Here is a 19,997-nt window from a genome sequence, read left to right on the forward strand (position 1 = left end):
CACCCACCTCAAGATGGACAGTGGCACAGAATGTTCTAGAAAAGACTAGCAGAGCAGCCTTATGAGCAGTGGTGGGTGGATCCTATTTTTAGAGCTATAATCAACAGTGCTGAGGGCGGCAGATAAGGACAGTGAGTCGGCGTACCCTAGCATTGTTCAGGGGAGGCCCAGGGGCAGTGGTAGGATTTCCTCCACTGCCAAGGGGAGCCCCAGTGCCCAGCCTGAGAAGAAACTCAAAGCACGTGGGAAACCGTCCTTGGGTGGCGAAGGATCTCGGGTGGGTCTGGAGAATTCCTTCTTGACCCTGCCCTAAGGAGAGAGGGTAACTTAAGATAACAAAAGGAGGTTCATGGTGTGTCTTGTCCCAAGGCACCCCCTTGTTATTTTTAGGTGTGTCTTGCTGCAGGTGTCGCCGGGAGCCTGTGGCTCTCCATCAGAGGAGAGACAACATGATTATCTGCAAAGTGGCCGTCCTGACGGTGCCACCTCACGCAACAGGACAACCCAGCCAGCTGCTTAATGGAGAGGTTCTCCTGGGAGCTGCGGTTCCAGATTAGCATCTAGGCCATCAGCTTTTACTTGGGACCAAGGGGTGGTCGTGGAGGGGTGAAGTGATTTATCGCACTCCTCAGAGCCAGGTCCTCCAATTTGTTAAGATGAGCGAGTTGCTTTCTTATTCAGAATAAGTTACACTTCTGGCCTGCTAAGTCATCTTGTCCCTAAAACGGCTCTCACAGTTCTATGTTTTACATTATTCATGGAATGTTTCCTTCCAATATTATGCAAACGGAGCAACAGAGAGAATCCTATTAGAGGAATCCTCCCAACCCTCTACTTAACACCCACTTCCCAAGCCTGGCACTTTCTCAACAGATCTCCCAGACGGACATTTGCCTCCCTGAAAAGTTATTACAGGATTTCATTTAAGAAAAATAGTAAAAACTAAACATTCTTCTTTCGAGTCATTCCTGTTAATCCTCAAAAAGTTTAAATAAACCGGCAACATGTAAGCCAGCCATTTGGGACAGGACCATTTCCCTTTTTCCTCAGGGTGGCAATGACTATGCCCTGGGAAGGCCTGTCCAGGTGCGGAGTGACAGAGGCTAAAAAATAAGAGAGTTGGCTTAAGAAAATATATATTGACACTTTGGGAGGCCGAGGCAGGCGGATCACCTGAGGTCAGGAGTTCAAGACCAGCCTGGCCAACATGGTGAAATCATGTCGTACTAAAAATACAAAAATTAGCCCGGCCTGGTGGCATGCGGCTGTGATCCCAGCTACAAGGGAGGCTGAGGCAGGAGAATCGTTTGAACCCGGGAGGCAGAGTTTGCAATAAGCTGACATCGCACCACTCCACTCCAGCCTGGGAGACAGAGCAAGACTCTGCCTCAAAAAAACACAAACAAAACAAAACAAAACAAAACAAAGAAAATATACAGTGACTCACAATTTCAACAGTCTATTTTAAAAATGAAAAAATAACAAAATAGAGAAATGTTATAGTGGCCTATCGTTTCTCCCTTCCCCATGTTTTTAGGGAAAAAGAATAATTCTGGTTTGCTCAAAGTTCTTTTCTAGAAAAAAGTAACTGATGTGTTTTCGGGAAACCTCTTTACCTCCTTGCAGAAAGACCTTCCATCTGTGCTTATTAAGGGTTAGATTTGTGTTTTAATCCCAGAGTAGGTTCTTATGTTTTCAGAGTTCCCATTCTCGTCACATGCGTTTGAAGAATGAGAAGGGTGAGGCTGCACAGATGAAAGGCTTGGTTTTCCGAAGGCTCGAGTCTGTGACAAAACGAACGGGAAAACTCCAGAGCTGTCTAGGAAGTGAAACAGCCTTCAAATAACGGAAATGTCTTTAAAGAACAAATTTTGGAATGATAAAACAGTCCTGACCTTAACTCAAAATTATGGTTGACGTGGTGTTTCCTGTATTTACGTATCTCTCCGTGCTTTTGAACACTGAGAGAAATGTGTTCACAAAAAAAAAAAAAAAAAAAAAAATTATGGTTGTCGCTATAAAACTCCCCGGGTCTCATACATCAGCCTTATTAAAACAGACCTTCCATGTGATATTTCAGTATCTGTAAACCCCTGCTAACTACAAAATGGATAGCTTTCCTACTAAGAGCTTTTTTATGTTTTGCTGAATAGCTTTTCTTCTTGCCAAGAAAACTACGCATGATAAATACAGCACTAAATGCATATATTCTGTGTGGAAGGGCAGCGGTGCTTGGCACTCTGAAAATGCACGTTACTCTGGGGTGTTTTGCTGAGTATGGTAAATTAAGGATTTTAAAATAAGATGGTTTGGGTTTCAGGGTTCAAGTTATGTCAACAAACATAATTATGTTGTCTTTTGTCTTTATTTCAAAAGTGAAAGGATTAGGTCTTGTACCTCCAAACAACATCATCGATATGTTTATGGTTGTTTCTGGCCACAATCTCAAACAAGACATTCTTTTATGTGTCTCATAAACTGCTATTTCATACATACCTATGTTTATTTGAACATGTATACTAGTTACCTAGATGCTATATAACTATGCAATGTTGCTGAGGAAACTTAACCCAAGGATACTTAAAAATGTATACAGCAGCTACACAGGGCTTTTATTTTCCTCCTCCCTAAATAAAAGTAAAATAATTGCATTAACCAAAAAAGCACATGGAACTAAATCATTTAGTAAACATGCACGGAAAAAGATTGCTGCCCCAGGTCTACCTCATCCACGTAGATAGAAACTTGTCTAGATGCTTTGTGTGTGGACACATGTGTGAGTGTGTCCACCAAAGGGAGTTTTCAGGCTGAAATCCTGCCTCTCTACTGCCTAACGCTTGGACCCTGGGCTGAAGAGACAACTGGCATGTTATGGTTGTCTCTGTCATTGTTTTAGTACCAAAGTTTGTCAGCAACAATCACTTGTTTACTAGTGTAAACAAAAAAATAAACTAAAAAGCTCTGCCATACGAAGTAGATTTATTTCAACACTTGTTCAAATGAGGCTTAATAAAAGACTTGGAATGGGCATGGGCTTATAACCCATAAAGAATCATTTCCATACCCTCAAATAAAGAATTTGGATAGTTATTTAGTAGAGGTTAGACCAAAAACAAAACCAAAAAAAATCACTTTGCAGTGAATTTCCACACAATTATAGCAGATCTAGGGGCTTACATTCTTTATGATCTTTTAACATAAAGTTTAACGCTGAATCAACATGAAAGACATCTTTACTTAATGAGATAATGTCATTGAAGGTAATTGAAAGTTTTTGGAACACAAAAGAGCAGCATGTATCAGCTATTATTACTATCGTTATTCATCAGAAATTCTGTTTAAAAGGTTACTCTGACTACTGGGTAAAATTTTATTAACACTTTTATCTCTCATGACTTAAAAAAATATTTAAGCCCATTTTAATAACGGTCTCATGCTTGATACATTTGCCTGACTTTTAAAAAATAATCTAAAAGGTGCAAAAATGTTTAAAAGACCAGTTGGGTATTTGACATCCTATTCAATACTTTATTTTACTATTTAAGTAAAGAAGACAGAAAAAAATACACATTGTGATTCTGCCTAGATTTCCTTCTATGGAGTTAATCATGAACAGGGGGAAGATTTGAGAGAAAAGTTTGTTGTTGCTTATTTAAGCAGTTCACCATGGAACGCTCCCTAGACACCGACAAAGAGGGCACATGGGCACTAAAGTGTTTTTGTAGCTGTGGACTGATGCTAACACAGCCCCGCAGAGAAATCAGAAAAAATTAGTTGCTCTATGCAGACGATCAGTTTGACTTATCTTTTTAGAAACTGTCACTTCTACTAGAGAGAAAGAGACAACGTATGTATCTCTACAACTTTCTTAGAAAATGGTAGTGCCTAACCCCTCTCCTCTCTCAAAATTATGATGCAAAGTTTTCCTGCTGCATTATGATCACGAGGAAATAGAGTACTTCAACTTGTGAGGCTGCCTGGATTTCCTTCTGTGGGGCCAATCATGAACAGGAGGCAGATTTGTCACCTATCCAATATTTTGGTCCTTCTTAATTATTGTGTTTATAATCAATCAATTCTATTTTCCACATAAAAAGAGAAAAATAACACAGAGAGGCTAACTTGGACAGCCTGACTGAATGCACTGTATCTCTTGAGATGTGCACAGTACCTCCTGATGGGCCAGGACATTCCAAATGACGAAGCAGCCCTAATAGGAGCCCCCAAAGGACTCTACTGAAAGCAACTTTGTTCAAATGAAACCGTGGGTATGCCTGGATTTTGTGTTGCTCCCTGTAGTTTGTAAATCACATGAAATAGGCATTTTGATCTGTTTCTCACCACGACCCTTAAAGACAGATAGAGCAGGCATGATTTTATTATTTAAGTTACATGGTTCAAGTAGGTTAAAGAACCTGCCCTATCAGACAATAAAAACTGTATAACTGAATGCATTTCCCTTTTTGCTTTGACTGCTAGGGAGCTCAGATCTAAATTTAATATTTGATAACAGTGACTTTACCTATTTTAAAAGATTTTCAATCAGTCACCTTTAAAAGTGCGTGAAATGTTTTGTGGTGTTTGTGACATTACTGTAAGACTATGAAAGGTTTTCTAAATGATTAAAAAAGGTAAGTAATCGGGCCAAGTCAGAAGTAGAAACTAGTCTGGGTACAACTTAAGGGCCCTGAATAATTCTAAATAGGGCAAGGTAAAAATTCAGAGAATAATAGTAGGTTGGTGCAAAGGTAATTGCGGTCATTGCCATTAAAAGTAATGGAAAGACTACATTTACTTTTGCATCAACCTAATAATTATGGAAAATAGTAAATTTCCTATTCCCAGCAGTAGTTCCCATTCTACAAGTACACTAATCCCATGAGTCACATAGGCACAAGTGCCAAGCCTTAGTAAACTGTATTTGGGAGACTTGGTTTGATAAAAGCAGAGAAGAGGAAGAGAAAAACTTCCAAATCATTTTAATATGTAATTCATTTTAAAGGGCTTTGCCTGAGAAACACAGAGTTACATAAACCCACGTGGATCTGGATGAGGATATCCATACAGCAGAGAGAAGGTTGTAAATAAATAGCAAGTTTATAAAAAAAAGTGTTGGCAGAAAAATAAAAGGAATACACCAGATGCAGGTTGCCAAATGTGGTCGTTTTGTTTTTCAATGAGCAAACTGAAGCCACATTAATCGGCATGTTTTATTTTGGCTCAACTACATTAGGAGGCGGGTGTAATTCAAATGCATTATGGGCCTCTCTGGAACCCATCCACTGTATCTATCATTAATTCTAGTGTATCTTCAGTCATGGTGAAAAATCACTCTGATAGTACACAATGTGAAGAAATATTTAGTCCCTGCATGTAGTTTAAAATGTGACTTTTAAAATCATGATCCGCATTTGTTAAGTCAGGCATGTGAATGGGAATGATCAGTTACACTATCCCCTTTCAGACATTCAAGGGGCCCAGGGAGCCCCCAAATCCCCCACCAAACCCTTGGCTTGCCAGGGAGAGACAAAGCTGAGTCCCCCTCTTTCCTCTAAGGAAACGGTGGACCATTTTTAGAAGATGATTCCATCTTTCCAGAAAAATTGGTAATATTCAGATGTTCTAAAGAAACCTTGCTGTTCAAAACAGTAGTAAACTGAGTTTTATGAGTTTCTATCACAAGCATATAAAATGCTTTGCTGAAACGACCACTGAACTGGAAAAAGTCAGGAAAAATGACCCTGAATTCCATGCGAACACTCATAAATCTACCCCTCCCCATTCTCTCTCCCCAAAGAACATTCTGCATAAAACCCATGTTCCACATTAGCTTACCTCTTGCTTTATAGCAACTCACAATACCACGTGCAGACCAGCAAGTGTGGACTGAAACATGTCCCTTTGTGGAGCTCTTTTCAGGGCATCTAGCATTACTACATAAGCAGATAGTCCAGGTATGGGACAGAATCTCGGAACAAGGCTGACGTGGCAAAGACACACTGGTCATGAAACCCCAAGGGAAAAAGAAAGTAAAAAAGTAAAACATAATATGGAGAAGAAAACCCCTGCAGGATGTCCTGAGAAGAGGATTTTGCAATTTGGGGTTATGTTCTTACACAAAAGCAAACACTTAGACTCATTTTCAAGTTGGGTGAGGCTGTCAAAATCTGCTGTCACTTCATTTAATATTTTGGTTGCACATAAAATTAGGCAATACCCACCTGGGACAAGCCTAAATGGACAGAAGCGGTCTCGGATATATACATGATTTTGCCATCAGATGCTACCACAAAAACAAATCCATCCAAAGTCTGTAAAAGATAAAGTGTCAGAATAAGAGATGATCATTCTACATTAGAGTTAAAGTACAGTCACTGGGATGGAGGGATGCATCAAATATGACCATCAACACATGCTTGCTAAATGCAAAAATGAAGCTCAGGGTCTTAAAAAGGACTGTAGGAAACAGTGCCCAGGGTTTAGTTCCCAGGCCAGGCTCTGAAATGCTTTTAAAGCACTTTAGAAACAATCGTACATCCACATCACAAAAATCATGCAAAACATTTGAGAATTCCTATCAAGCTCAGTTTAAATGTAGTAGCTTTATTGTTTGGGGTTATTTTAGCACTTAGTACAAATCCGGAGTTCTATGGTACTTAGGGGAAAATCTACCACTATATAGACCGTTTTATGTCATAATTGGCAGTCATTTATACCACTAGGACATATGCTTTATTTGCCACAATTTTCTAGTTACCTCTAAGTACCACTTGAATAATAAATTCCGAACACTACCACTGCCCAGAAAATAAAACAAAATATCTGGTTATTTTACCAGACTATGTCTACAGAATTAATTATTTAGAATTTGCAAGAGATCAAATAACCTTTGCAAAATTCAAGGAGGAAAAGTATCAACTTCTGAAACATGAAAACTACCCAAATGAAATTCTGATTTTTCCTAAGTTGGCTAACCCTCAAAAATAAAGTAAAACTATAAGAGGTAATTAAGACAAATAAAAAGGTAATGATTATATTTATGTGTCAAGGATAAAAAGACTAAATTATTTTTGAAAAAGGAAAATGTATTTTATTTACTCATTCATATTTTAGATCCAGAACCAAAGAAAAGCAATAAAGTTGGTGAAAGACTCATACAACCCACAATGCTGCCCCCATAAAAAATATTCCAAATTAATTTCTGGCCACAAATGCTATTTTTACAGCATGTAATTGAAACCAGATTACCTTTGGTTTTTCTAAGCCACCCCCCAACCCCTAGAGATGGGGCAGAAAAGAATGTAGTATAAGTGAATCTTGAAAGATATCCTTGGATTCTGCTGTCTCAAATACAGTTTGCTGCAAAAAGTCTTTGCCAACTAAACTATCATTACCTTCCCCGATGCTAAGGTTGAAAATCAGCATCTTGATTATAAGCCTAACTTTCAAGTTTCTAACTCAGCTGCAAAATATTTTCCCAACTAAACCTGTGGTGTTCCAAAAATATAAACTATACAGCAATTTCTAAAGTTATAAATGTCTTGGCGCATTTGGCATGCTTGCTTAATTCCAAAATCATTAAAGAGACACATTTAGTGAAAAAGTATCTCACAACCAGCCATATCTGGGATAATGAGGAAAAGAGGAAAATTATCATAATTAAATTCTAAAAGTTGCCAGCAGTAGCTAAAAAAATAATATTCTTAATGGAAAATGTTGGGTATGACTTCGTAGCTTCAAATGGCCTAATTCACTTACATGTATAATAAGTGCAAAGACGTCCGTCCACACACCACTCCGGAATTAATTAAAGAAATGTGGCATAGAGAAGTCTGGGGGTATTGACTTTGCCAGCCAGGTTTTCATTGAAGTTCCCCAGCACTTAGTTGTCCCTGATATTAGTGTCACTTATAATATGTAGGAGTATGAAACTTGCAACACACCCAGCTCGGAGCTGGAAGTGGAGGAGAGGGAGCAGAGGCCGCCTGGGCAGGGCTCCCAGAGCGCCATTACCCGCCGCGGCCACACCATGCGCTTTATGTTGTAAAAGCTCGGGGTTTCAAATATTCCCCGGGTCTTCTCTAAGGCAGGCATGCATTTTAAAAAATAAACCACACTAGGGGACTTGGGGCAAGAGAGTTGTGAAAAGATCTGCTTTTTGGAAATGCAGAGCTAGCGGCTGACTCGCTGACCTAAGTCATGGCGTCCTGCAGCCAACATTTTTTTTTATTATTATTTTAAAGTAAAACACAAAATAGAGGGCGGAAATGCAGAGCAGCTCTTGGTAGGCATTTTTTGATGGCAGAGACAAATGACGCCGGGGGGGGAATGAATCGGGTCGTTGATGAGGCTCTGTAAAGGGCATTTGAAAGATCGGGATGTGTCCCCAGCCAGCGCCAACCGCCCACCTGGAAGTGGTGAGCTGTGCTCAGGGCTACCCGGCCGATCCGCAAAGCCCCTCTGCTGCCAGAGAAAAGCCGAGGTCAGGGGCGCGTGCAGCTCCTGCAGGGTGAATGGCCCCGGGCTCGGGGCGCTAAGCACCTGGCTCCAAACCAAGCAAGAGCCCGGAGGCCTCACCAAGTTCTGGTTATCCGGGTGGGCTCTAGAGCTAGGCCAATGGGTTAACTCCCCTCCACCCCTTGCTGTGTGACCTTAGACATGTTATTTAACCTCTCTGTGCCTCAATTTCCTCCTCTAAAAAAATGGAGTTAAAAACAGAACCCAGGCAGGACGCGTTGGCTCACGCCTGTAATCCCAACACTTTTGGAGGCTGAGGTGGGCGGATCATCGGAGGTCAGGAGTTCGAGACCAGCCTGGGTGAAACCCCGTCTCTACAAAAATACAAAATTTAGCCAGGCATGATGGCGGGTGCCTGCAATCCTGGCTACTCGGGAGGCTTAAGCGGGAGAATCGCTTGAACCCGGGAGACGGAGGTTGGAGTGAGCCGAGATCGCGCCATTGCACTCCAGCCTGGGCCACAGAGTGAGATTCTGTCTCAAAAACAAACAAACAAACAAACAAAAAACAAAACAAAACAAATAAAAAAACCAGAATCCACTCTAGATGGGAGGGGGACGCAAATAAGGTCTGGAACTGAATGTGGCCTGCAGTAAGCTCTGGACAAGTGTCCCTGTTAATATTCTATTTTTGATGCTGTCTCTCCGTCCTTGCGCCCCCTGCACACACGCAGCGGCCGAATGCTTTAGAGCTCAGAGCGGCCCGATCATTCCTGCTGCTCCGGCCCTAGCGCCTGGCACAGAGCAAGCGCTGGGTGGAAGCTGCCGAGGGAAGTGAGATTGGAAACGACTTGACCACGCTCGGGAGGCGCCCCCGGCCTAGGTCTCAGGTGGCCTGGGGAGTCCTGGGGCCTTCGGCGGGGTGTAGGGGCAGATGTAGGGTTAGGGTAGGGTTGGCCGCAGGCCGCATCCGACATGCTAAGCGTCCATCCCTCCGCAGTGAGGACCACCCCTATCCCCAGCCCCCGGCAGCCTCCGGATCTGTCCGGCGCTCCTGGGGAAGGGGCGCCTGGAGGCTGGGGTGGCGGGGTCGGAAGGGAGCCTGCTGCGGCTGCGCTCCTCCCCTGGCGCGGCCGCTCTACCTGCAGCAAGTGCGATCCCAGCTCCTTGGCGACGCTGTCCATGGGCCCGGCGCGGCTCGGCTGTCCCCATGCGTCTCCTAAACCTGGACGAGGGAAAAACGCAAATCAGTAAACTGCAGCGCCGAGCCCGATGCCTCGGCGCCAGGCAGGTCACGCGGAACCCCTGCACCCTGTCAGCCCTCCCCACGAGTCCCGCGCGCGTCCCCCCGCCGCCTCCCCGGCTCCGCAGCCGCCATCTGTGCTCTCGCCGTCGCCCCTTTGCCCTCGGTTAAAAAGAAAAGGCCGGGGGAGAAATCCCCGCAGCGGCCGGCAGCCCGGGCGCCCGTGCGAGCCTGCCAGGCCCACAGCTCCCGCGGGTCTCCCACGTGCTCATGGCCCTGAAATTGCCGTTTTATTTGAAATGCCACAAAGTAATCTAATCTGCTTTGAAATCGCCATTCTCGTGGCCAAACGGGGATATCGATTTGACCCGTAAATATTCCCCCAAGGACCCTCCTTCCCTCCCTCCTTTCTTTCCCTGCTTCTCCGGCAACTCCTTGTTTTCCCAAAGGCAGACAGGCTGAGACAGAAAGTCCCCGCCGCCCAGGAGGCAGCTACCCCCGCATAAAAAACCCCCTACGCGCTACCCCTCGGGCTTCCCAGCTCTCACAGGCGCCCCGCGAGCGCGGTCCTCTTTCCAATCCGAAACCTTCTGCCTGAGAAGGGTTTACCTGGGGGCTCCCCGAGACCAGACTCCAATCTGCCGGCGGTGGGAGAGGGATGGGCCACAGGCCGGACTGGAAAGGGTCTCTTGTCACATAATTAGGGATCCCCCGACTCCTCCGCTCAGCAGGCCTCCTGCCCTTCCTCGCCACCTCCGCAAAATCTACTAACCAGTGTTGAGCCCCAGGGGAAAGAGGGCCCTGCCTGTCAGGGCTCCCCTCCTGCTACACCCTCGGCCTGACTGCTGCGCCCCGCGAGACCCCAGGCTTCCCCTGCACACCCCAAGGAAGCAGGAAAGCCGGGCGAGGCTGCGACGCTTAGCGCGAGCTGGGACAACCCCCGAGCCCTCCCCGGAATCTTTCCTCCGGGAGCCTGGCCGCAGACCCTCCACTAAGCGCTGCGGCTGGTGGCTGCAGCGCCAGATGGCGAGGGTCGGTGCACAGCCTGCACCCCAACCTCCCCGGAGGACAACGCGCCCGGCTCCTCCCGGCCCACGAGCCTAGCGCCCGACCCCTGGCTGCGACCCCTGCGGGACGAGCTGCGGGCGCTGCTGGCGCGTCCCCTGCCCCAACCCATGACGCTCGCCCCCCACCCCAGGAACTGCGGGCCAGGCCCAGCCCCAGCCCCCCACTGCCGGCCTGCGTGCGGTGCCGCGAGCACCGAACCAGGCAGGAGCCCCCGGGCAGCGCGGGATACGAGGGACGGGGAACCTGACCAGCCATGGAGATCCCGGAGACCGTTCCCGGGGCCGCAAAGCCCTTCCAAGCGGGCAGCCCCGAGTGGGTTCCCGAGGAATCGCCGTGCAGTCACCCAGAGCACGCTGGGTCTCTCAGCCTCCCCGGGAACGCCCTGGGCATCGCGGTCTCTGGAGGCCTCGACCTCTGGAAGCGTAAAATGCACCTCGGCCCAGGGCAGCGGCTTCGCAAACCCTTCCCTATTCGGCAAATAAAAACTTAAAAAAAAAAAAGTTAAAAAAAAAAAAAAAAACTATTCCGCAGTTTAAAAAGGGATGACCTTTAATTTCTCCTCCTGGGCTCAAGGAATTAGGGGCTTATCTTGGCTGAGGAGGTGGCTAATTTCCACATACACAATCCCGGGAATAAAATCACAGCTCATTATTCGGGGGCCCCCAGCCTCCACCACAGGGGCAGTGGTGGCTTTTTAATCTCGGGAAATCACGCTCACCCCACATCACCACCGAGATCAGCAGCACTCCCTCTGCTCTCACCAGCAGGTCCTTCCTCCCAGGCCTCGTGGCGGCAGCATTTACAACTGTTTAACCAGCAATGGCAAGAACCAAAATGTGAAGGTCCTGGGATTTGGTGAAGTAAGACTTTACTAAGGACCCAGGAATTCTGATTTCCAAAAAGGGACAAACGCACCCTGGCAGCTGTCCTTTTCTCTGCTGCTGGGTCGTTCCTGGGGTTGGGCAGTTGTCCTGGAGCCACCTTTGCCCTGTGCAGTGCTAACGGTGAGCGTGGCCTCTCGGCCCTGGCTTCTTGCAAAGCCCATGGCGGGAAGACTTGGGGAGAAATCTGCACCTACGGAAATGAAACTCCAGACCAGACTCCGCTGCCCGGGATCTCCTGAAAGCCTCCTCAAAGGCCCTGGCTCTACATGCAAAAGTGCATTGGGCACACGGGACAATTTTCTGTATAATTCAAATGCCCGCACACTTCAAGATAACTTGTTCTCTTTTAGATCATTATAGTTTTTCTGTAATTCCTCAAAGCCTCTGCTTTGCCGGCGGAGATTTGGAGCAAACGTCCCTTTCCCACCTGGTGGAAGTGGTCTGGTGCTAGATGTTCCTCCCAAGCACCCCTGCCTCTAGGCCACCCCACCCTGGGGCGGTGGCGCTGCCAGCTGTTCCATTAGAAACCAATGCGGGCGAGGTTTTTTCACTCAGCCCATAAAAATCTACTTTAGTCTAAACGCAGAGACTAAATAAAGATTTGTAACGAAACGAAAATTGTCTTGGTACTGTAAAGTGATATACACTCCCACGAAAGTGAGGCACTGAGCAGGTGGCCCTTATCTGGACCTAAGGAAGGGCTTTATTTCAAAAATAAGGGGTGAGAAGAGTCTGTGCTAGGCGCCTCGGGGTTAGCGGCTCCCAGCACTCACTGCTCTCCTGGAGCACCAGGGGTCCCCAACCCAGCCTGTGGTTTCCTGCCGGAGGGGTGGGGGTGGGGTGGGGGTGAGGGAGGTGAGGTTGGGGCTGGGGGGAGGGGAGCTCCCTGTACCCCTGCAGAGCACTGCAGGACCTGTGGGGACGCTGTGCTGTTGGAAGTCAGGGATGGCCAGGTTGCTGGGACCCCCAGGGAGAAATGGAGGGAAAGGGAGCCAGCGCCTCATTCCTCCCTGCCCCCCAGCACCTGGGAGTGTGTGCATGTTGGTCCCACAGCCTGTCTTCCTTCCTCACACTACAGACACTGCCTCCAAGTGATCCCTCCTCTTCCGAAGCTGGCCCTGGGGGTACTCCAGATGCAGGTCACAGACCATAAACAGCACCACACCAAAAAGACTATTTGGGAGCAAACGGGGAGATAGTTCCTGCACTGTGAGGTGGCCGTCCGCCTTCATAAGGGAGACCTGTAAAGGAGGCAGCCAGCTTCGCGCCTTCCTCTGGGTGGTGGCAGGGACTGTGGGTCCAGCCCAGGACACAGGGCCTGGACTGTGGTAGGAACACCAGGTTAAACGATTCTCTCACTGCCCCTCCGGCAACCTCAGGCATCTAAAAACGGTGACAAAGTCTCCTCACAGGGTTCTTGTGAATATCAAATGCGGTTAACAACAAGAAGGTGCCGGTCCCTAATCCCAGCCCTCCATGGAAAATCGGACCTGGGAGTGTGGAAAATCCAGAACGGTTTGGGAGCCCCCACCTGGGTGCAGGGGTCTCACCTCCTCCCGACTCCCCCTCCTTGCTTTAAGACGCCAGCTGGGCCCGTCTCCTCGGTCTGATCTCCAGAAGGGCCCGACCTCTAACCTCTATTTCTCACCTTCAAAATGGGATTTTTGTGGGATTAAACGAGCGCGGCCCAGCCCGAAGCCCCGGTGTTTGCCGGGCTGCCATCACTTTGTGCCGCCCTCTCTGGCTTTCCCACCCCTTCCCTGCCTGCTTCTTCTCCTCCCCCAGTTACCACCCGCCCCAGGGGGAGCTGGGGGAGGGGAGGGGAGAGGGGTGTCTCTGGGGAGCGTGACCTCTGGCGCGTTGCCGGCCATCTGAGGACGCAAGGTCTCACTTTCGGATTGCAAACCACTTCAAAGTCAAGAAGGATATGTGCGTGGCGGGAGAGGAGGATGAGGACCGGCTGCCTCTTCCGCTCCCTGCTCCACGCAAGCACATTTTGGGATCCTGGAGCTTTCTGCGCAGGCAGCCTCTACAGCTCCTCCACCCCCGACCTCAGCGTTTACGACCCAGAAGCCGCAGCACGACCACCTGCAGGGGCAGTGGGCTCAGGGGGCTCCCTTGGGAACACCAGGCGCGGGGAACCTGTGCCAGGGCGTAAGGAGGGAGTTTGGGGCCAGGTTCTCGCCTCGTTGCTCTAGGACAGCCTATAGCTTGAGCTTCTAAGCCTTCTTTCCCCACAAAAGGATCCCAGTAAATTGTCGCAATTTGGGGCGCCTCTGCACGCTTCAATCCTTCTCCCGCCTCGGGGCCCTCCTGTTCTCCCCGGGGTCCCTGAAAAGCCCGTTTCTTGCGCCCTTTTCCAAACTGGGGACCGAGTGAGAAGGGGGTGTTCGTGGGGACGCCCCAAGAAAGCCTCCCGCGGCCGATGGGGAGGGGCAGGGAAGGAGGCTTCTAGCCTGGCGGGGCCTGTCGCCCGCGGGTATCCTACCTATTCTGAGGACAGACAGAAGGCCCGGTGCCCCCACTGCCCGTGCCCAGACCTGGGGAGTTCGGAGGCCGCCCCAGCAGCTGCTGGCTCCGAGGAGCGCGGCACCCACAGCCGCCCGGAGGCTCCCTTTCCACCCCGGGGTTCAGGGATCCAGGTCCTCCTCTAGCCCCGCGCTGAATCTGTAGCGCGCGCTCCACTTCCTCGCCTGCAACGAAAGCACAGGCCCTGTGCCTGGGTGTCCCCTTTACCACTTCCCGGATTGTCCCCTCTGCGCCTGCGGGCTTTCCCTCCTGGATCCCCAGCTGCAGCCTGGCAGGCTTCAAAGCAGAGATGGGGAAAGGGTTGTAAAAAATCTACGTTGTTGTGTTAAACAGTCGATCTTTAATAAATGTGCACTTTTTCCAGCGGAGGTAGAGAATTGCCTCACATCTCTGACGCCCTGACGGGTATAGGGGTGAGTTTCTCCTCACCCAACTCTCCAAATCAAGTCGCTTTGATTCCGGGAAACAATTTCTAAGATAGCCTGGCTTCTCGTGGCGTGCTCAGGTGGAAGTGGTGTTGGGGGCACCTGCAGCTGAATTTAAACCCAAAGGCACCCAGGCACTGGAAGAGTTCAGACTTTGAACCCCACCTCTTTTTGTGTGGGCGAATGAGAGTTTCTGGAGTAGCAATTCCTTCTCCTTCTTTCACCCACACCCATCTTGGATCTTTCGGGTTGGGGAAAGGGAGATGGGGAGACTCAACCTTGGTTTCCAACTTCACTACTGAGCTGGGTCCTGGGACCAGTCTGTTGTGCCAGGTTTGCAGTGGCACTGCTGAGTCTGGTGCTGGAGGCCCTGCCTCTGACCTCTGATGGGCAGAGGCTGACCTGCGTCCTGCTGCCTGTAGTCAGAGCAGCTATGGCCAGGGAGCAACCAGAGCTGGCCTGCCAGGATGCTTTCGCAGTTTCCAAAGCCCCTATCTCCAGAACGGAGGGCCACACTTTGGGGAGGGCCGGCTGACCATCAGGCCTCAGTGCTGCCTCAGCCCCGAGATTATCTTAACCACCCTCCAAGACTCATCAGGTTTTCAATTTCGAGCCCATGTCCAAAGTCAGCCTTGCTCTCCTGTCCTCTTCCCAGCCCTGTCTACCTCCAATTTATTAGTTCACTGTCGAAGGGGAGAAAAGGTGGTCACCCAGAAAGCAGGGGTCTTCAAAGTCCAGGCAGGGAGTCCTCCATCCCTGCCATTCAAGACTCCTTTGGGCCAGGGAATATGGGGAGCTCACAGGAAGGGGTGAGTGGCGTAGGAACAACACTTACGATTCCCCCTTCACTGCACAGTTTTTGCTTGTGGGACCTCACCCTTCATCACAGCAACCCTGTGCATTGCTAATGGGCCCATTTTACAGACAAGGAGACCAAGGCCGAGTAGCGCAGCATGACAATGGGGCCTCAAACCTGGCTGTAAATGTTGAAAGCATCCCTAAGGCCTTGAACTGGCTACCAAGTGGGGTGCTTACCCTGGTTCTGGTGGTCTCCCTCTGCCTTACACACAGGGACCCCTCTGAGTTCCTCTTTCTGTCTTAACAACTGAGGAGATCTATGTTAAAAGGAACAGAGGCTGGCAGCCTCCTGGGTGCAGTGGAGTAAGAACATGCCCCACAGGACCGCAGTGGCAGCAACTGGCCTTGGGAAAGTCCTGTGTCATGTCTGGCCTTAATTTCCCCATGTATGAAGGGTTAATCTGGTGATCCTCATAGTTCCTTAGGACTATGCTATTCTTTTTTTTTTTTTCTCCCAGGGTCCTAAGCTGGTCTCTAGATTCTTTACCCCAGCAATCCACTTGCTTTGAGACAAGACCGCCCTTGGCGGATCAATTCCTCATGGTATTTTTCACCTTGCAGCTGAGAGCCTGAGGCGATCTGAGAGCCCCTGCCACAGCCCGGGACCACCCTGGCCCTAAAACCTCCCTAGGGCCACCACTCTGACCCTGGCAGCTCAGACAGATCCTATTCCAACCCCGCAGCCATATCCTCCCTTGCAGACCCAGTTTCCCTGAGAAGAGGTTAAATCAATCAAGATGCCACTCCACTGCCACTCTTTGGAGCTACTGGAAGGGTGACCAGTTTGCATAAATGGACTCCAGTTCGCATAATGGAGGTCTTTCTAAACGCATCTTCTTCCTCCGCCCCAAGCTCCCAGCTTCCCTACTCCTCAGCCCCAGACTGACTGAGGGCCAAGGCCCGGGAGCAGCTGTCCTGACGAATTCCAAGGATATGTGTGTCCACCCGCTCCAGGTCTACCCCTACCCCAGGCATTGCACGAATGGGGGAGGGAGGGACTAAGCCACTGCTCCCTTCCTTTCCGAGGGGGACCGAACAGGTTCAGGGCTCTTTCCAAAACTCTAGGGGCAAACAGCTCCCTTCCAGAGTGCCAACTTCCAGGGTCACTCCCAAAGGACACACAGGAAGCCCCTCAACAGCTCCCAAACCTGCCACCAGTGTAAGATGCTCAAAGCCTGACCCCCAGAAGGACCACCCCCGCCCAAACTCAGGGCCCTGCAATTCTGAGCCCAAATGCCTGGAGACTTGCTTTTCAGAGCCAGAACGCACAGACCCGGTTTAAAGGTGGCTAAGCGGTACACCCACCACTTCGCAGCTTTTAACAGGCTCTCCGGGAAATCCCTCAAACAGCGAACAGCTTTTGAGCAGCCGTGTTTTCTCAGTCCTCCCTTACTAATTTCTGGCTTAACTGAAATCATTGACCACAAATCACTTAATCTTTGGATTGTTTCTTCGAAGGCTTTTTCTATTTCCAAAGGTGGCAGAAGGCAGTGAGCGCCCTCTTGTCCGGATTCCACACCTGCTTTGTTGCATGCGGTTAAGAAACGACTCATCCCAGCAAACCAGTTACCACCACGCCTCCCCGGAAGGAGACTCATAAAACCGAATGTTCTTTTAATTTCCCCTGAAACATCAACCGGAGTGGAATCATCCCTAGTTCTCTGCCAACGGGTCACCCTTAAGCAGACAAGTAGCGACCACCTTGGGCAACAGCTCTCAGCTGGAGGGGCTGGGACTGGGGTATCTTTGCCACGTTCCGAGTAGGAAAAGGAGGAACCTGCGCTGGGCTGAAGGACCGCTGCGCCGGAGAGGAGAGCGCCCCGTGGCCGCGCGGTAGGGCCGGGTGGCACAGGAGAGGCCAAGGGTCCGCTTCCAGCCCCCTCCGCTGCCGGGTGCTCCCGGGTCAGCCCGCGCCTGGCTCCTGGGCCGGGGAGCCGCGGGGCTGGAGGCCGCGCTTGCAGACCGGCCTTCTGCGCTCCACCAGGGAGGCGCCGAGAAGCGCAGCTCCAGACCCAGCGACCAGCACAAATAACAGGCTTGGCAGCGGCGAATGCAAACGGTCGAGCTTTCCGATTTCGAGTAGAGTGCCTGGTGGGGATGGCGCTATGGAGGCGCCCTGCGGCCTAGGGACACCTGTCTCCTGTTCTGCACCGACCGTCCGGCGCCTTGCGGCGGAAGTTGTCTCCCTATCCCGGCACTGGCTCCCGGGGCTCCAGAGGCCGGCGCAGCCCTCCCAGCTCCTGGGCCCAGAGGACCCATCAGACCCCTGAGCAGCGCGCCTCCCAGCAAAGAGTCAAATCCTTCGGGCTAGGCCGCAGCGACCCCGCTGGGAGCAGAGGCGCTGGAAGACGCGGCCCGGAACGCTTGGGACGCCAAAAACGAGCGTTGTGGTGACCAGGCCTTCCTGAGACCTGCTGCTCGGAGGTGCCTGGCCGGGTAGCCACTGTCACCAGCGGCAGCCGGCGTGGACGGCGGGGCAGCCCACCCAGCGCGCCACCATTTCTTCCTGTTGCGAGTCTTCGGGACCGCGTGTCCCAGCGCCCCTGGCCCACTGGCACATTTTCAATCCTGAAAAGAACGTCAGCGCTCAGCTCTGTCTGCCATTTTCGAATTAATCGGCCCCCTCTCTTTCAACCGGATCTCAGCTCACCAACCGGGTATGGGGGCGGGTCTCTCCTGCCCTGACTTCCCGCACCCCAGCCTCACGAGAGGGCCCGGCTCAGCACAAGTGTTCGCTCTGTGGCCTCAGCCTGCAGTGCCTGGGCCTCACCGTGACCCCCGCTGATTCGCAGCGCCTGAAGCTGACCCTCCTTCACCTTCTCCAGGAAGAGAAAAAAAGAGGGAGGAATGAAGGAAAAATAAAGGGAATTGCAGAAAGAAAAGAAGGAAGGGAAGGAGGGATAAAGAAAGGAAGGCATGGGGAAAGAAAGAAAGCAAAACAAAACCTGGGTGAACTTCCAAAGAAAGGAAGGAAGGCAGAAAAGGAAAGAAAACAAACCAATGCATTAGCAAAGGAAGGAAGGAGGGAGAGAGCGAAGGAAGGAAGGAAGGGGAGAATGAAAGAAAGAGGAAGAAAGAAAGAGAAAGAGAAAGAAAGAAAAAAGAAAGAAAGAAAGAAAGAAGAAAGAAAGAAAAAGAGAGAGAGAGAAAGAAAAAAATCCAAACCAAACCAGAATGCATTGGCGAAGGAAGGAAGGAGGAAAGGGAGAAAGCAGAAAACCAGAAAGAACTCGCTGGCCGTCAGGGTCGGGGGACTGCCTGCCCCTGGAACAATTCGTAATTCGCCCTCACCCAGCCCTGGCCAGGAGAGGGTTTGGTCGCCTGGGCCGCCAAGGCCCTGGCCCCTCGCCCCAAGCCAGCGCCGAAGCCGAAGACCCTCACGCAACCTCCCTCAGACGCCCCAGCTCTGGACGCCAGGCCGTGGCAACCCCTCTGGGCGGGCTGGCTTGCGCTTCCCGCCTGGGCCGAGGCCGCCGGGCTCCCCAGCGTCCCCAGCCGCCCACCTGAGGCCTCACCTTCGGGGAAGACGGCGCGCATCTTCAGGTAGCTTGTGGTGAGGCGGATGATGGACGCTTTGTCCAGCTGCGAGGTGATGGCCGACGGCAGCGGGAGCAGCTTGGCCAGCTCGTAAAACTCGCCATTTTCCTTCTCCCTCCTGGTCTTGGCCGCATTCTTGGACTTCTCCTTCATCGCGCCTCGGCTCCGGGCATATTAGACCCGGCTGTGCTCCAGGCCCGCGGAGCCCCACTCGGGCTGCGGCGGCGGGGATGGGGAAGGGGGAGCCGGGAGCCAGGTGAGTCCGCGGAGTGGGCCGCGGGCAGGTGCGGGGTCCTCCCGGGGTTCCGAGACGCCTCCCCGCAGCCGCCGGGCCTGAGCTCCGAGCAACCCGGCGGCGCCGCCCGCCGCTGCCCGGGGCGCAGCCTCCTCCGGGCTGGACCGTCCTGCAGCAACCGGAGCCCCGTTCCTGCTTGCTCCTGTTTCCTCCCTCCTGCCTCTCCTGCCTCGGCCTTCCTGGGGGCGTGGGGGCGGTCGGCGCGGAGGCGGAGGCGCTGCTTACTCCTTCGCCGAGTGTTTGAACCCGCTGCGGCAAGGCCCCTCCGGACCGGAGGGCGGCATGGGCGGCGGTGGCCGCGGAGCCATGGAGTAGGAGCCCAGCGGAGGGGAGCGAGCCGGAGGCGGCTGGGGCCTGGCCCTGGCCGGGGAGCGCTCTCCTGCCCTTCCTAGCGGCTCCCTGTGCCTGGAGACGCAGCGCCGGAGCCCGCCATCTGTGGCTAGGCGCAGCACCTCCGCTGTCCACGTGCGGCCGAGCCGCGTTTGTTTATGGCGGACCCGCCTTCGGGCGGAGCACTGGCCGCCCGGGTCCCGGAGGGGGGGCGGGAGGGGGGAGGGACCGCGGCGGGGGCGGGGGCGGCGAATCTTGCCTCCGACCCCGCCGCGGCCCTGGAGTCACAGGCGCGCCTCCGCGTCGCTGCCTCCAGGGACTCTCCCGGGAGAGACCCGAGCGCTCCCGGGTTCGGGGAAGTCGCGGTGAGTG

The 19,997-nt window shown here is 51.3% G+C and overlaps 1 protein-coding gene across 1 annotated transcript in view; it reads right to left on the reverse strand.

Moving 5' to 3' along the window:
- Positions 1 to 19,785, reverse strand: part of SIM2 (SIM bHLH transcription factor 2) — a 51,358-nt gene extending 31,573 nt beyond the window's left edge. The window contains exons 1-3 of the mRNA XM_032176145.2: positions 18,979 to 19,785; positions 9,599 to 9,681; positions 6,222 to 6,311 (exon numbers count right to left, since the gene is read on the reverse strand). Coding sequence (XP_032032036.1) covers positions 6,222 to 6,311; positions 9,599 to 9,681; positions 18,979 to 19,153 — 348 coding nt within the window. The 5' untranslated portion in view covers positions 19,154 to 19,785. The remainder of the gene's footprint in view (positions 1 to 6,221; positions 6,312 to 9,598; positions 9,682 to 18,978) is intronic.
- Between the last annotated feature and the right edge of the window lie 212 nt (positions 19,786 to 19,997).

The sequence above is a fragment of the Hylobates moloch genome, unplaced genomic scaffold, assembly GCF_009828535.3.
Source record: "Hylobates moloch isolate HMO894 unplaced genomic scaffold, HMol_V3 SCAFFOLD_14, whole genome shotgun sequence".
In the NCBI taxonomy this organism is placed as follows: Eukaryota; Metazoa; Chordata; class Mammalia; order Primates; family Hylobatidae; genus Hylobates; species Hylobates moloch.